General features: G+C 40.5%; 1 protein-coding gene across 2 annotated transcripts in view; it reads left to right on the top strand.

The window, feature by feature from the left end:
• The window catches only part of CCDC170 (coiled-coil domain containing 170), a 72,346-nt gene that overhangs the window by 39,165 nt on the left and 15,319 nt on the right, over positions 1 to 17,862 (top strand). For both annotated transcript variants that reach the window (XM_058169459.1, XM_058169451.1), the window contains exons 6-7: positions 10,793 to 11,098; positions 17,249 to 17,449. In XM_058169459.1, the coding sequence (XP_058025442.1) occupies positions 10,793 to 11,098; positions 17,249 to 17,449 (507 nt within the window). The remainder of the gene's footprint in view (positions 1 to 10,792; positions 11,099 to 17,248; positions 17,450 to 17,862) is intronic.

Genomic DNA, 17,862 nt, shown 5'->3' with positions numbered 1-17,862 from the left:
GGGATTGAGGAGCCAAAGTCTAAACTAATTGTGCATCTAATTTGGCACTCACACAAAATGTTTTCCCCAAATTTTCTGAAATGTTTATCCTATGCTGTCAACTCATTCTGCAGTTGAATTTGTAAAATTACAAATCCAAACCGTTCAATAAAAAGCAATGGAAGTTGGAGGCAACTTTTACATCAAAGTAATCTAAATTAAAAAAAATACATATAGTAGATTCATTCGTATGTATGATATTCATATACTGAAGATGCATCCTCATAATAAAATCTCCATCTCATGGTTAGCCTTCTGCTGAAGAAGGCTGCAGTTGGACTAAGACCGTTTTAGTATTAATTAATAATTTCCGTCTTGCCAGAAGAACATATGGCAACCTGACATATAGGTCCCATGGAGGAGTCTTCAGAGGATGGCAATTTGGTGTACTCCAGGTGGCTCACTGCATGGTTTGCTCCTCCTATTGAACCACTGCCCTAAAACTTTTCCATGTTATAATGTGTGTTGGCAGCAATACCACCTAGCCCTGTTGCCAGGCACTGTAAATATAGGCTGTGAAGACAGCACTCAGGGATGGAAATCTGTGCCTCCAGGGCCATTCTTGTTAAGATTGCCAGATGGACTAGGTATTTAATGGACACTACCTGACAATTCTAATTTTTGTTGTTTGCATATGGAAATATTGAACTTATGAAAAACCTAGCCAGGGTATTCTAGGAGGTTGATATTTCCATTTTGACCCAAAACTGATGGCTGCACTAGTTTGCAAGATAGCGTCTCATCCTTGTTCTGCACAGCAGCTGACGTTTCCCTGAAGGACTTTCCCCTTCACCAAAGACTTATGGAGATTCTAAGCCATCCAGGTCATGGTCGTCCCATAGGTGCTTTTTCAAGAGGCAGCTCGACTTTCTGGTTAAACCAGAAAGTCCAGTTGCCTCTTGAAAAAGCACTTTTGGGTTTCCCAAAGGTTGGAGTCACATACTATACCAGTTTTTAAAAAGTTCTGTCCATAGCAATGTTGAGGCATCAATAGCCCTGTAGTTAAAAACATTGCATAATTCTTAGCATGTAAAACAGGATTGAAATGTAGCAGTTTGTGATGCTGAATGTTGCTTTCTAAGGAAAAGCAGTGCCTCTAACTAAGTTAGAGCCAAAGCAGAGGTTTGAGGACAGTGATTAGTGCTTCACTTTTTGGAATGGGATGATTCAATGCTGCTAGCTCGGTGCGGCCAGCTGCAGGCGGCCTTCTCACCACCACCAAATCCCCTCTGCCAACTTGGTGCTGTCATTTTTTTGCAGGACATGTCAACACCAGAAAGTTGCAGAGTGGTTCGGTCTTCGGGGCAGAGACAACTTACTGCTGCCGCCCAGGGGTGAAATGTAAAATTTATTACTACTGGTTCTGTGGGTATGGCTTGTGGGGGGGTAATGTGACTAGGTGGACCCGGCCAACTTTTTTTTTTTTAAACTTTTAAAAGCATTTTTTCTACAACTTCTTTGGCTGGGAACCAAAGAGGTTATACAACCTCTTCCCAAACTCGGCTGGGATCGCCAGAGGAGCCTTTTAAAAGCATTTAAAAGCATTCCCAACTGAGCTGCCTGATCACCAGGACCCTTTAAAAGCATTTTTTACAGCCTCTTCAGCCGAAGAGGTTGTAAAAAAATGCTTTTAAAGGGTTTTGACGATCCCAGCTGAGCTGCACAATCATCAGAGGCCTTTTTTTAACTTTTAAAAGCATTTTTTTGGCTGAAGAAAAAATGCTTTTAAAAGTAAAAAAAAACAATCTCTGATGATCGCGCGGCTCAGCTGGGCATGGCAGGGTGGGGAGGAATTTTTGCTACCGGTTCTCCAAACCACCCGCTACCATCGCTACCGGATCGGGCCATCCGGTCTGATTTCACCCCTGCTGCCACCCTTTGACAGCCCACTCGCTTGCTCACCCACTCGCTCGGCTCTTCATCCAGTGCCCCACAGTGACTTTCCGGTGTTGACATGTCCTGAGAAGAAATGGCAGCACCAAGCTGAGAGAAGGGACTTGGTAGTAGTGAGAAGGCCGCCTCTAGCTGGCCATGCTGAGCTAGCAATGTCGAGTTGTCATAGACCCTTCCGTTTTCTACCAGTCCGTGATATGGGATGAGAGGGGGAAGTACGGCAGGGATTATACCAACCACTGCCCTGAAACATTTCCATGTTATATAATGTGTATAGACAGCAACACCAACCAGCCCCATTACCAGGCATTGTAAATGTAGGCTGTGAAGGCAACATTTAAGGATGGGAAGAAAATACTGCGGACATGTGGAAAGTAGGATTATAATAATAATAGAATTTAAGAACAGCCCAGTTTAATTAGGTCAAAGTTCATCATAATCCAGCATTTTGCTTCTTGCAATATTCAACTCCAGGGTACTCATAAGGATAAGATGGAGATTTACCTCTTTCCTACCATTATTTCCAGGGGTGAAATCTAAAAATTTTCCCTACCAGTTCTTTGGGTGTGGCTTAATTGGTGGGTGTGCTTGGTGATCAGGTGACTGAATGAGCATGGTCAATAATAAAAATAATAAAGTATACAAAACTTGGGAGGCACCAGACTGCCTTCTTTAAAAATAGAGGCCCCGGTCTACCAATTGCATTTTACTGAGAGGCACCAGTCTACCTTCTTTAAAAATAGAGGCCCCGGTCTACCAATTGCATTTTACTGAGAGGCACCGGTCTACCAAGTACCTTTTTTTGGCAGGCACTGGTCTACCTTCTTTCAAAATAGAGGCACCAGTCTACTAGCTGCCTACAGCGCTGATCAGCTGTAGTGCAGCCCTTAAGGCCGTTTGCAGCTATATCACCACTGAGCGCATCAGGGACAGAGAAGAGGAACAGCGAGGCGTGGGCAGTGGTGGGGGGAAGGATTTTTGCTACCAGTTCTCCGAACTACCTGCTCCCATCGCTACCGGATCACGTGATCCGGTCCAAACCGGGAGCATTTCACCCCTGATTATTTCTGTGCTCTCCTCCAGCCCATAAGTAATCTTGAGTCTTCAACGTTAATAACCCTTGATAGGCTCCTCCTCCTCCTCCTCCTCCTCCTCCTCCTCCTCCTCCTCCTCCTCCTCCTCCTCATTATTATTATTATTATTATTTACACAAAATGACAGTATACAGAGCAAACGAGATAACTATGCTGGATTTCGTATCACAGATCACTAGTCGAACACTTCCCAAGCATTTAGGACTGCGTGATGTATCGGTGAATTATGCGAGCAGATCCCAGTAAGGTGGCCTTCTGCAGCTGACCAATGGTGATCTTTTCAGCGCCAATTGCTTTTAAGTGCTTGCCTAGGTCTTTAGGCACAGCTCCCAGTGTGCTGAGTACCACTGGAACCACCTGCACTTGTTTATGCCAGAGTCTCTGCAATTCGATTCTCAAATCTTGATATCTGGTGACTTTTTCAAGTTGTTTCTTATCAATTCTGCTGTCACCAGGTATAGCAATGTTGACTATCCACACTTTTTTCTTTTCCACAATCGTGATATCCGGGGTATTGTGTTCCAAAACTTTATCAGTCTGTATTCGGAAATCCCACAGTAGTTTTACATGCTCATTTTCAATCACTTTTTCAGGCTTATGATCCCATCAGTTCTTTGCTACAGGCAGATGGTAGTTGTGACACAAGTTCCAGTGGACATCTGAGCGACTGTGTTGTGAGGTTGTTTGTAGTTGGTCTGAGCTATTGTCTTACAACAGCTCAGTATGTGATCAATGGTTTCATCTGCTTCTTTGCAGAGTCTGCGTTGTTGTTGTTGTTGTTGTTGTTGTTGTTATTATTATTATTATTATTATTATTATTATTATTATTATTATTATTTAGAGCCACCCAAATTTAATAGTTAGAGGGGCATCACTTCCATTTTGCAGTTTGTGTGCCTTTTCAATCAAAGAATTGTTAATGAAACTCAATTCAGTTCAAACCTTTATTATCAATGCACATGTATACAATGAGATTGGCTGAGCCTCCCTTAGTGCACCCCCCCCACACACACAATACATCTCAATAACTCACAGTGAAAGAAAGAAAATCCCTAACCCAGTAAATCATACTAACAAATACACGCTCCTCTATACCTATATGTGCCTAACATTACATTATAATATATTGCGCCAATATGAGCATGTTGCATGTTGCGGCGGCCCTGCATCCTTGATATTTTTATCTTTGGTCAAGACAGAGCTTCTACAGGAGCTGAACTTTCCATGAATTTAGCTTCTGCCAAAGCCTTAAAATCTCATCTGAACTCGGTGGAATACAGAAACCTGTCAAGTATTGGAAATCAAACCAAAAGAAGTCAAAGATCACCTTCCTTTTTTGGGGAGACAATCTTGCTAATTATAAATTATCATTTATGGTAATCCTCTTCCTGATAGTTGGATTTGGAATGATACTATTGTGTAGCTAGAGCAGAGGTGGAACAGGCTTTAATTTTGCTTTTCAGCACAAGTTCTGAAAAGTGATCAGGATAGTTGATATCCCTGTTTACAGGAACTGTCGAGCACTTACGAATTCTTTTGAAGTGAGGGAGGTGGCCTTTTGGACTATAGGTTTTGTACATATACTCTGTCTGACAAGTGTGTCTGGGCGCCAGATGGATAAAACCACAATGGAAAATACGGCAATGACTTTACTACAAACGTGAACATTTTTGTTTTATTTTGTTTTTGCCATTAACCTTTTATGAGGCATTGGAAACTTAAACAGATGTTAATATGCAATGTTTTGAACATTTGAGTTTCTCCTCGCACAACTGTCATTTGCTTGTTGATGAACTGTGCTTTCTCTTTTGTTATAAGGTAAAAATATATGTTTATGTGGACAGAAACAATATGACTTGGTAAACTGTGTTAGATTAATCAGGCTGGGGTGATAACTAAGCCTGTTCTGTTGCGTTAGGGAGTATTTATTTCCATTGCTACTTATGAATATACAGTTATGGTTTGTTATATTTATTTTACATTTGTTGGGATTTGATTTTTTTTGGTTGTTATGGATATATAACACCCAGATGCATAAATTGAGAGTTGGGAATTCCTATACAGTATATAAACAGATAAACAATATTTTTTTCTCTAGAAGATTGCTTTAAAAAGACAATTTTACATTTTTATTATGTTTGAAAATGCAGACTGGTGTCACAACTACATCTTATAACAACAAAGCTAGCCTATGATAGAAGACTATCCTTTTCAAGCAAGTAACACACTTTGTACATAATTAACATTGTACAAGTAATAGCTCTCGTAGCTGGAAGAATTCTGTCCAACTTACAGATACTCGAAAACGTCTCTAATAATGAGACACAGGATTGCAAGTAGCATTTCTATTGGCTTTTTATCCATTTTAGCATCCAAGTCAGAAAAAAATGTGAGACTTTATTCACAAAGTGATTTTGCAAAGTAGCGCAATGTGTGTTCCAATAGTTCTACAAATAGTTCATTAAAGAAGATATAACAGTCCTCAGATCTACGGGCCAAGCAACTCAACTTTTTTTATATAAAGATGCTAAGGATTTCTTCATCTTCAAAATGGATAGAATTGAAATTAGAATTCTTATATTATTTTGGTGCTTTGATTTGGTAATCAAGTCTTCTGTTTAACTTCCCTGTTGGTCTGATGTATTAGCTTTGCTGCTTTTTTTTTTTCTTGCAAAGTTTTAAAATGTTTGAAAAAACATTTATCTGTGCAATAAACATAAAACTCCTTCGGCTTCATATGGTATTTCTTTCAATCTTCTTATCATGTTGCTCCTTAATTAATTTCCCCTTTGTAAGCTGTTCAAATTACAATGCCAAGAACTAGGTTGTAATGCTTTATCAAAGAAGCAAACCAGCGTATTCTGGAATGCTTAGTTCACTGTCATTAAATCCATGCTGGCTGGCTGTAATCGTTCTGTTTTCCTTAAGTATTTCAAATTTAAAAAAAAACATGCCAACCAGCTCCCTCGGTGCATTTTAATTCTAAAGAAAATTATTTTTCAGACAATCAGTTTCTTTAACATATGCACTCAATTTAGAAGCTTCTCCCCCCTTTCTTTATGTATCCCACAAACAAAATATTGTGAGAAGAGCCTAACTATGGGTTTAGTTTAGTTTAGTTGCTTCTATTTTGCCCATTTATTTGGAGCAAGACACTTCTTGTGCTTATCTACCATACTGTTTTTATGGAATATACTGTTTCTAAAACAAAAGCAGCATAAATACATTCAGAAAGATCCTGTTCTTCCTGTCTTTCTCATATAATTTCTTTCCAGTTCAAATGTCTGTTTAGCTCATTTATGAGGTTTATTTCATTTTTATTTCATTTTGATTAAAGTAATGTTACATTTTGGCAACTATGCATGGACTTGTAACCATATTTCTAGATTTGCAGAAATATCCAGGGTCATGGAGATAGCAGAGTAGGAGAGCATGCAGAAGGAACTTCTGGAAATCTGGATAAGAATGTACGAGTTTAATGTTACAAGGATTTATTCAGAAACCACCACCCCTCCACAAAGTCTTCAATAAAGGAAGGAGGATAGTCCCTGTGTGTGGGAATAGGAGTTAAGAAGTTGTATTTGGCCTCAAGTTTAAATTCATGCAACTATGGAAACTCGATGTGACTTTGGGCCAGTTATTCTTTCTGTGCCCTCCTGAAGAAGAAGAAGGAGTAGCAGGATCTTGGAACAGAGTTAAAAGAGGGAGCATCTTAGAATCCCATTGTGGCCACAAGTGGATTAACTTCACCTCCACCCTTGAATTCCATTGACCATTACCCAGAGGTGGGCTGCTGCCGGTTCGGACCAGTTCTCCCATACCGGTAGTTCCGACCGCGGCTGGACCCGCCCACCTGTCCCAGTGCTATCCTGTCCTATATATCTCACTCTCTGTCTCTCACCCTGCTCACACAGCCCAGCTGATTTCCATGCCTCACCTGCTCTACTCACTATGGCTGCCCAAGGAGGTTTTCTGGAAGCCGCGCGCATGAAATCGGTGTGTGTTTGAAGCTGTGCGCAAGATGGAAGGTGGGCGCATGTGCAAAGCACACATGCGCGCCCACATTTTTGGTTCTGCACTAGGCGAACCGGTTGTTAAATTATGCGAAGCCTATTAAGGGTAATCTGGGTTCACAACCAAGATTGTGGACTGTGGAGCAGAGTACCTTACGCATGAAAACGACTGAGACTGGTTGTATACAATAACAGTCACTTGCAGACAAACTGGGGTTTGATATTCCTTTACTTTTAGGGAAAAAGGCAAAGTCATAGTCCAAAAACAATTCCAGGTCATACACATATAAAGTCAGTCAGTCAGTCTTCTTATCAATGTAGACTTGTAACAACAAACAAGGTCTTCTTTCAGTTCAGCGAAATACAGCTCAATTCACAACAGTCAGTATCTTGAGGAATCAGTAACTAGCCATGATCAAGCAACAATCATAAAGCTCAAATATACAGTTGCAGCATGTCTTCAGCTTACAATGCTGTAGCGTCTCTGTAATTCCCCTTAGATTCCCCAAACAAGCCATAATTAACTAGTCCTTTTATACATTGGCTACAGAGCTCAACCAATCAGGATGCTTGCATGATGCAGCACAGCCTTAAAGCAATATCATGCCTTTCTTACTGCAAACATACATAGTTAGTTTATATATTGCCTGGCCAACCAGTTAGGCAAATAACAATTTCCTGACAAAGCCCACGGCTGCCCTTACCTAACTCCAAACAAGTGCTAACCATTAGTTGAAAAGATTCCTGTGCATAGGCATAAGTAGCAATAAGTCAGTTTAATTGGACTTTCATGTGTGGACCTGGGCTTTTGGGCCTGACACCTGCCCACCTCATGCAACATTGCTGTTGTGGGAGTAAAATGAGTGGCTTTCCCATGGAAGTTGCCTTAAGCACTAAGAAGAAATACAGAATGTAGATTTAACAAATACCTGCATACAGGGGAAATATCCTCCATTCAGAAAAGTGTGAGTTAGAAAATTGTAGAGAATAATGGACGCAGGGTGAATTCTGTCACTTTATCGTACTATCATAATACAGGTAGTCTTCAACTTACAACAGTTCATTTAGTGACCGTTCAAAGTTACAACGGAAGTGAAAAAAGGGACTTTTTTTCACACTTATGACCATTGCAGCATCCCCATGATCACCTGATCAAAATTTGGGCACTTGGCAACTGACTCATACTTATGACAGTGTCCTATGGTCGCATGATCCCCTTTTGCGACTTTCTGACAAGCAAAGTCAAAGGGGAAGCCAGATTCACTTAACAACCATTTTACCCAGTTAACAACTGCAGCGATTCACTTAACAACTGTGGCAAGAAATATTATAACATGGGGCAAAACTCACTTAACAAATGTTGCACTTAGCAACATAAATTTTGGACTTAGTTATGGTCGTAAGTCGAGGACTACCTGTAGTTTTCCATGCTTTGGAAAAAAGAAAAGCCAAATGAATGTTTAATCTGCTCTCTGGGTTGGCTACCTGTCTCTTTATTGTTCTTTTCTTTCTCTTGAGATAAGCTCCATGGCTTAGGGCCAGGGTACTTACGGGACCGCCTGCTGTTACCGAATGCCTCCCACCGACCTGTACGCTCGCACAGAGAGGGATTCCTTAGGGTGCCGTCCGCCAAGCAATGTCGGCTGGCGGCCCCCAGGGGGAGGGCCTTCTCTGTGGGGGCTCCCACCCTTTGGAACGAACTTCCCCCTGGACTTCGGCAACTGCCAGACCTTTGGACTTTCCGCCGAGAGCTGAAGACCTATTTGTTTGTTCGCGCAGGACTGGCATAGGATTTTAATAGGATTTTAATTAGTTTTAATGTTTTAACATTTTAAAATTTGGGGTTTTATTCTAAATGTTTTAATTCGGCCATTTGTATAATAAGTTTTTTAAATTATGGTTTTATGTGTATATTGTTGTTGTTTCTTATTATGGCTGTAAACCGCCCTGAGTCCTTCAGGAGAAGGGCGGTATAAAAATTTAATAAATAATAATAATAATAATAATAATAATAATAATAAGTAACATGCTTATAATGATCTCATCACTGGCTACCTGTGGCCTTCCGGGTGCGCTTCAAGGTTTTGGTGACCACCTTTAAAGCGCTCCATGGCATAGGGCCGGGTTATTTACGGGACCGCCTACTGCTACCGAATACCTCTCACTGACCTGTGCACTCTCATAGAGAGGGACTCCTCAGGATGCCGTCAGCGAGGCAATGTCGTCTGGCGACGCCCAGGAGAAGGGCCTTCTCTGTGGGGGCTCCCACCCTCTGGAACGAACTACCCCCCGGACTTCGTCAGCTTGCGGACCTTTGGACCTTCCGCCGCGGGCTTAAAACACACTTATTTAATTGCGCAGGACTGAGCTAGATTTTAAATTTATGGGTTTTAAATTGGGTTTTATTTCTATATTTTTAATTTTTGGGGCTTTTAGAATAAGTTTTTTAATTGTTTTTATATTGTATTTATGTGTTTATGTGTTTTTTAAGTGCCTGTAAACCGCCCTGAGTCCTTCGGGAGATAGGGCGGTATATAAATACGATCAAATAAATAAATAAATAAATAAATAATCCCTTTCTCAAAAGCCACTTTGAGATCCAGTCAATTGTTTGAAGGTCCTTCAAATGTTGTAATAATTCAATTTTCAATTAATGTAAACTGATTGGTTCTTATTAATGGCATATCTTCTCCTTCTTGGATCCTATCACATTGGGTATGGTATCAATACAGAACACTTTTTTTTTCAAAAATAAGATAGTTGCTGTGGTTTATGGAGTGGGGAAACAATGTTGCCCTGCACCTGTGCAAAGAGGCGGAAAGACTTATTGAAATAATATGGCAATCTGAAAAGGTTTCCTTAATTTCCCCAGAAACTGTAATTTAATTCTTGTCACTAGGGTAATTTTCCCCTTCCTACCAAATCCTTTTAAGAAAAGTAGCAGGGAAATTAAATTAAATTAAATGGAAGCTTGCCAAGAGGCAGAAAAGCAGATAGCATTGGCTGTGATGGCTCCAACTAGAGTAGGTTTGAATGGTGACAGCTATGTATTTTAACAGTTTTCTTTTAAAAATAAATAATTCTGCATTTAACATGGGCATAATTACATAAATTCTGATCTTTCACAGCTCATATGTCATTTTGGCTTTTGAAACTACTCTCCTAACACACACATACACACACACACTGGCAGAGACAAAACAATCAAAATCAAAGCTCCCTAGTTTCTGTTCCATAACAATTGTTCCCAATGCTATCTTTTCAACAAGCCATGGGTTGGATTCACACTGGCCTTCCATAAATCAAAAGTCTTTTATACTTATTAAATTATTTGGGTCAAGCCTACATTATATTGAAAGAAAATTATATCAAAAGTCAATGGCGGGACTTTGAAGCTTTACCCAAACTCACCTAATGAGGTGATAGTCCTGACCAGTGGTGGGATTCAAATGATTTAACAACCGGTTCTCTGCCCTAATGATTTCTTTCAACAACCAATTTGCCAATCTGCTCAGAAACTTAACAACCAGTTCTCCCGAAGTGGCGCGAACTGGCTGAATCCCACCACTGGTCCTGACTCTCTGGATTCATAGTTTTATTTCCTTTCAGCAGAAACTATCCATACATCTCTTGTAAGCAAGTTTTAGTAATAGTGCACATTGTATCTGCTATTCTCCTGGAAATGTGTTGTGAAATAAAGGTTGCTTTCCTCTTTTCTCTGACGTGTAAATATTAGTATTGTTTTTATTTTAGGACCTAAGCAACATTGCAGGAGCAAAGCAGAATCTTGAGGAGGAGATCAGAAGCCTACAAGACAGATTGGCAGCCAGCCAGCGGGCTTGGGAAGAATTGGGCCAACTAAAGCTCCATTGCAATGAAAAAGAAACAGAATTGAGAACTAATCTAGAGCAAGCCAGAGAAGAAAAAAGGCTGCACAATGAATTCAAAGATCAGATAGTGGCTTTACTGGGGAGTAACCCCATGGTGACGACTCCATCCAAGGAAGACATTGTGGAAAAAATCCGAGAGTTGTGCCACAAAGAGGAGAACAAAAAAAGAGTATGTTAAAACTTGTTTTATTTTCTTCAGTGTGCTTAATTTATTCCTGTGTATAGATTTTATTTTAGCTCACGTCAGAAAATTTTTAAAAATTAATTCATGAATTGACAGGATTGTCTAATTGTGAGTGGTGACAGAATGAACTTTGATACAATTGTTCTGAACCGACAAAACACATATTTATGACAGTTGCCGTGTCCCAGGGTCTTTTGCGACTGCATGACAAGCAAAGTCAATGGAAAATCCAGATTCACTAACAACTGCGTTACTAACTTAACAACTGCAGTGATTCAGAACTTAACAAGAACAGTCATGAAATGGGGGCAGGATTCACTTAACCAATGTATCACTTAGCAATAGTCTGAAATTTTGGACTCAATTATGGTCGTAAGTTGAGGAGTATTACAAGGTGCCTCATATGCCCCTGTATACAGTCTAATTTCCTCTGCATTGAGTGTTCACTACATCACAGATCCAGTAGAGGTTGCTCATGGACACTTTTTAAATTTCTCGCTTTTCTGTATGATGACCTAATTGTAGTTTAAGTAATTTTGGATAATCCAAATGTGCTATAAAAGTGCTTTTTAAAAAATAACTCCTTAACAAGCAAATTTCCAATTGAATAATCCAAGTTTGTGGTCAGGGAACTTAGTGTAGCTATTTGTGCAGTAAAAAGGCCCACTAAACTTTCAGGATATAAAGTTGAGTGCTTGATGTTTAGTAAACAGTTGCCTCTGTGATTTATTGCAATGAGCTGGCTCAATCATCTATGCTGCAATACCACAGCTATTTCCTGAATAGCCCTGATAATGTACAGTTGCAGAGAAATACATATGTATGGTTGGGAGAGAGAGGCAGAAATACTTTACGCCAACCTGTTTCTGGCCGCCTGTCTTGGGACTCTTAACTCCCACAATTCCCAACCTGAATCCTGGAAGTTACAGTCCAAGCACATATGGACAGGATCAGGGGAAAGGGGAAAACGTTGTAAAAGCTTTCAGCGTTGCCTGTTCATTTCTGACATTTTTATGCCATTCCTCTCCAAACGGCTTTAAGCAGCCTGCAGCAGAAAGATGAAAAATAACCATAACAAATATCCTAGTTACGCTGCAGCTCGTGACAAAGAGTTCTGCTAGAAATGCAAAGGATGATAAAACTTATGGAACCTTGCAAATCCAGCAAGCTGCTTATGCAATCCCTCCGATAACATCACACTTGACATGTTATAGCAAGGGTCCTCAAACTATGGCCCGAGGGCAGGGATATGGCGGGCCGAAGCCATTAATCTGCCCAAGCAGGACCATGGGGCTGCCCTCCCCACATTGCCCCATCTACCCACTGGCCCCCACCTGCCTTCTAGAGGTCGAGGAGGCCAAAAAGGGAACACGTGGAGGCCCTGCAGGCCAAAAATGGGCCTGTTTTTGGCCTCCCCAGCTGAGAGAGAGAGGGAGAGAGGAGGGAGACAGACAGACAGACAGACAGACACACAAACAGAATTCCCCCCCACCCCCACCCCCGGCAGCTACATCCCTTCACTAACCTGCTTTCCACCCCCAGGAGCATAAGAAATTGAAGTTTAATTTGTGTGCATTGTTTAATGAACTACTAAATTGGCCGTGCCCACCCAGTAAGATGACCACCTAGCCACACCCACTCAGCAGGTCCGGCCCCCACCCCCAACAATCTAAGGGACCTTGAATTGGCCCCTTGTTTAAAAAGTTTGAGGACCCTTGTGTTGTAGAAACATCAGAACATACCGAGGTGACCTCCCCATGGGAAGAAGAATGGATGCCTTGGTTACAACAGAAAGAGGATTTGGGCCTTCATTAGTGAAAGTAGAGGACACCACTAGGATTGGTTATTGGTTATTTTTCTGGGTCTACAAGGGGACACTGGAGCAAAGGGCTTGAACCTGAATACATTTGGCAGAAATGTTTAAGGGTATTATAACAGGCAAAAGGAAATTGCAGTTTTTCCTAAAAATCAAGGGTGGGGGGGCGAAAAAGCCAAAGGCATTTGCTGAAAATCTCTGACACATTACTAGCATAGAATAGATTTGAAAAAGACGTATGCCCTATTTACATTGCTCCGGAATGATGTGTATGGAAGTGTTCACTTTAGCTTTTGGAGAGCTTGAATTTGAAGCTCAGGAACTCAGACTGCTATACAACAGCAGAAGGGGCTTAAGCATATTCTGCTATTATTCCGGGGTGGGTGGCAGGAGAACATTGTGTTCTACAGGGTTAGTTTGGATGTGTTCACAAATTTAGTAAGCTCTGGCTAGAACTGGTTTACTGAATCTAGAAAAGCATGAAATAAAACAGTGTATGGAATTGTTAACATACAGAAACATCATCCTATGTAGACACCCCCTCTCCATGTACATGCCTATGTATATCATTGTGTATAAATATTTATTGTTATTAAATTATTTCATGTATCTGGCCAGGCTTCAGCATCTCGCAGGACAAATTTTTGCTGGTTGTTTACAAAAGGAAAGTACAATCTGATGTTTGTGCTAGAGCTAATCATTTCTGTCCCTGGGGCAATGTCTTAAATTATTTGTTCTTCACTTTGTTTCGTTAGAACTAACTTACAATGAGCCACCTGTTTCCAGTTCCTTTCAATCTTATTACTGAAAAAAATGTTATGGTGCACACGGTGTATTTACAGAGTTAAAATGAAAACTTGCATGGATTGTTCCTTTGCTTGGACTATTATCCTTGCTGAACATCCGGGAAATGAGTATCTTTGTGGAAAACAAGTCCTCTTATCTCAAGCTAGAGAATCATTGCCATTTTAATGGCTATAAGCATATTGCAGGGCAACTGAAGCAGAGGTGGGTTTCAGCAGATTCTGGCCAGTTCTGGAGAACCGGTAGCGGAAATTTTGAGTAGTTCAGAGAACTGGTAGTAAAAATTCTGACTGGCCCCATCCCCATCTATTTTCTGCCTCCCGAGTCCCAGCTGATGGGGAGGAAATGGGGATTTTTCAGTAACCTTCCTCTAAATTGGGGAGGAAATGGAGATTTTACAGTATCCTTCCTCTGCCAAACCCACCAAGCCATCCCACGACTACCAAGCCACACTCACAGAACCGGTAGTAAAAAATTTTGAAACCCACCACTGATCTGAAGTCCTTTTGGTATGTTTTCAGCTGTGTTGGGAGCATATGCATCTTGGTAGAGAATTGGCCCGATTTTCTCTTCTCTCTTCCTTGCCCATTTTTTTAATTTTTTTTTTAGCTGAGAACAAATGGCCTCATTCATCTTCTGGGTCTGGGATTCCACAGATGGTTTCAGCTGTGTTAGCAGGGAAGAATGAGAGCTCTCACCTAATGCATCTGGAGAAATCAGGGTTTAGAAGCTGGTTACTGTTGTGCCTAAAGTTTGGCTGGTGTTCTTAGCTGCCGTTACAGATAGATAGATACAGATTAACAGAGTTAGAAGGGGCCATGTAGATCATCTAGTCCAACCCCGTGGTGGGTTTCAAATTTTTTTACTACTGGTTCTGTGGGTATGGCTTGGTGAGCGTGGCATGGCTTGGTGAGCGTGGCTTGTGTGTGGCAGGGGAAGGATACTGTAAAATCTTTATTCCCTCCCCACTTCAGGGGAAGGTTACTGCAAAATCCCCATTTTCTCCCGATCAGCTGGGACTCGGGAGGCAGATAATAGATGGGGGCAGGGCCAGTCAGAGGTGGTATTTACCGGTTCTCTGAAATACTCAAAATTTCCGCTACCGGTTGTCCAGAACTGGTCAGAACCTGCTGAAACCCATATGTGGTCCAATCCCCTGCCCAAGCAGACCCTACGCCGTTTCTGACAGATGGCAGTCCAGTCTCTTCTTGAAAGCTTCCAGTGATGAAGCTCCCACAACTTCTGAAGGCAAAGCTGTACCATTGGTTGACTGCTCTCATTGTCTGAAAATTTCTCCTTATTTCCAGGTTGAATCTCTCCTTGTTCAGTTTCCATCCAGTTCTTCTATTTGCTTGTCTGACTTGCTGTGCATACATTTTCTAACATCTCCATACATATTTTTTCTTGGGGTCTCATCTTGGGTAATACTATCTTATCTATATTTGAATTATTGTAATTTTAAATGCTGAAGCTTTTAGGGGGAAAGTGAACACCGTATGCATAAATGCTGGCAAAATTGGGGTCAGCCTGCAGACCACAGGATAGCATTTGCTAGTCAGGGTGACTCTTTAACAGCTTTCAAGGGGATGGCGGACTGAATATGAACAACAACAAAAAAATAAGCTATAAAGTTCTGCAGAGAAATACAATTAATTTTGAACAATGTTATGAATAGAATCCAATAATCTTCATTTTATCCATTTGGAGATTTATGGAAGGTTCATACAAGTAATAAAGCATACTTAAGACAGATGTTATTGTTTCTATGGTTTTGTGTAATGGGATTTATTTTGTTTTTGGCTATGATTCCACTAGATTAGTTTTTATTTATTACCATCTGTTGGCTTAAAATCTGTGACATCACAAGGATGTCAACCTTAATTTTAAAATGTTTTTCTACATTTCAACTGATTCAACCCTACCTATCTATAGACAGTACAGTAAACGTTTGCCTTATATCTTAGTAGGTAACAAGGCAATGGATTTAATAGACCATATCTTTGATTCTGAGTGTGGATATAGATCAGAATATGGTCTTACTGATTTATAATAACTTTGAAGGAAAACCCTAGGACAGGACTCTCCAACCTTGGTCCCTTTAAGACTTGTGGACTTCAACTCCCAGAGTCCCTCAGCCAGCAAGTTGAAGTCCACAAGTCTTAAAGGGACCAAGATTGGAGACCCCTGCCTTAGGAGACCTATAATGTGTATGTCTTTATTCCAGGTTCCTACAGATGGAAGATCTTGAATAACTTCTCACCTTTACTTCTGTCCTATTTTTCAGCCCATCATCTTATCATTCATTAATCCATTTAGGAAACCTCTATACTTTTATATGCTGTGTTTTTTGAAATAATTTAAAAAAAAGATATTTCATGCTCATATACAGAAAGAGATGGTATTTGTCCAAAGTCTAACTTTGCTAATGAAAAAAGAGAATTTCTCAATCTTATTCCTCCTGCAAGCTGCATCTGCCATGTGGAGAAAATAGTTCCTAATATATGCTGTGTGGACAGATGTGGTACCAGCAAGGGTTTTATGTGAATTTTATAGAATTTTCAAGAATTAAATGAAAACATGGGACATTATAAGGGAAGCACTGTACACCAAAAACATTGCATTAATTTCTCACTTTTCCATAACTGGAAGATTAATAATGGAATACATAATGCTCTACATAATTCCCCATGCTGGCTGGGGAATTCTGGGAGTTGAAGTCCACAAGTCTTAAAGTTCCCAGGTTTGGAGACCCTTGGGTTAGGGCATCAGGCTTGAAAACAGAAGACTGGGAGTTCTAGTCGCACCTTAGGCACAAAGCCAGTTGGGTGACCTTGGACCAGCCACTTTCTCTCAGCCCTAGGAAAGAAGCAATGGAAAATGTCTTCCCAAATCTTGCCGAGAAAAGTGTGGGGACTTGTGCAGGCGTTCTCCAAGAATCAGACATGATTGAACAGAAATTAAAACAATGTTGTTCCATGTTTAAATTAATATCAGATTTCGGTATGCTTGTAAATATTCTTGCATTAGTGTAACAGTGGTAATCTGGCAGGTTTATAGCATTGTTTATCAATAAACTTTAAGTGAGTATGTATTGACCCATTTTCATTAGCAGAATATTTATTCAAATTTACAAGATACATATTAATATAATGTCTGCTTCACAGTTGATCTAATTTTGGTTTGTTTGCGATGGGATTAGCATATTGCGTGAATCTAGCTTTTGCAATTTATAGCTTTGTGTGATAGATGAATTCAACCAATGGAGAAAGTTTTTTTTTTCAACTGACAGGATAAGAAATTGTAGCTTAGTGAGTTTTGCGAATTCAGCCACAGTCCATATATGCTACACTACTGTATGGCAACTAGATCAAGTCCTTCTGATTAAGTGTTCATGTTTTTCCTGTTCGTTGAGTAGAAAGTGATTATTTTACTGCCCTTCTATAATTGATCATTTTCTTGTACCACAGATTAGTGTCCTACTCAGTCTCTGATTTGAGTTTACTTTTGTTTCCCAGATAGTATCCCAACTTGAAGCCCAAATCAGCAAACTTATCGAGACTCTGGAGGCTCAGAAAATGTTGCATCAGGAGGCCTTGCAAAGAGCCAAAAAATCAGAAAACAAATCAGAAATGCTTCATGATCAGTTGAAGCGTCTAGAAGGAGAGTTGGTGTCTGGAGATGTGATGCGAGATGCTTGGAAACTTGAGAAGCAACAAGTAATATCTTACGTTTATAGGAAGGGTATAAGGCAAGGCAGAGAAAGCTTAATTTAATGATGTGGTCCTGATTTTATCGAAAGTAAATGTATGCTCTGGTTGGCAGTCATATTCACATCAGTAAAATTTGTTGGGGAAATCATTTTTCAGTATGGTCAGGGTGGTGATTGGAACATAAAACATATACATCAGTGGTGGGTTTCAATTTTTTTTACTACCAGTTCTGTAGGTGTGGCTTGGTGGGCTTGGCAGGGGAAGGATACTGTAAAATCTCCATTCCCGCCCCACTCCAGGGGAAGGTTACTGCAAAATCCCCATTTCCTCCTGATCAGCTGGGACTTGGGAGGCAAAGAATAGATGGGGGCAGGGCCAGTCAGAATTTTTACTACCGGTTCTCCGAACTACTCAAAATT

Source organism: Ahaetulla prasina, chromosome 1 (genome assembly GCF_028640845.1).
Source record: "Ahaetulla prasina isolate Xishuangbanna chromosome 1, ASM2864084v1, whole genome shotgun sequence".
NCBI lineage: Eukaryota > Metazoa > Chordata > Lepidosauria > Squamata > Colubridae > Ahaetulla > Ahaetulla prasina.
This window is presented reverse-complemented; position numbering and strand designations above follow the sequence as displayed.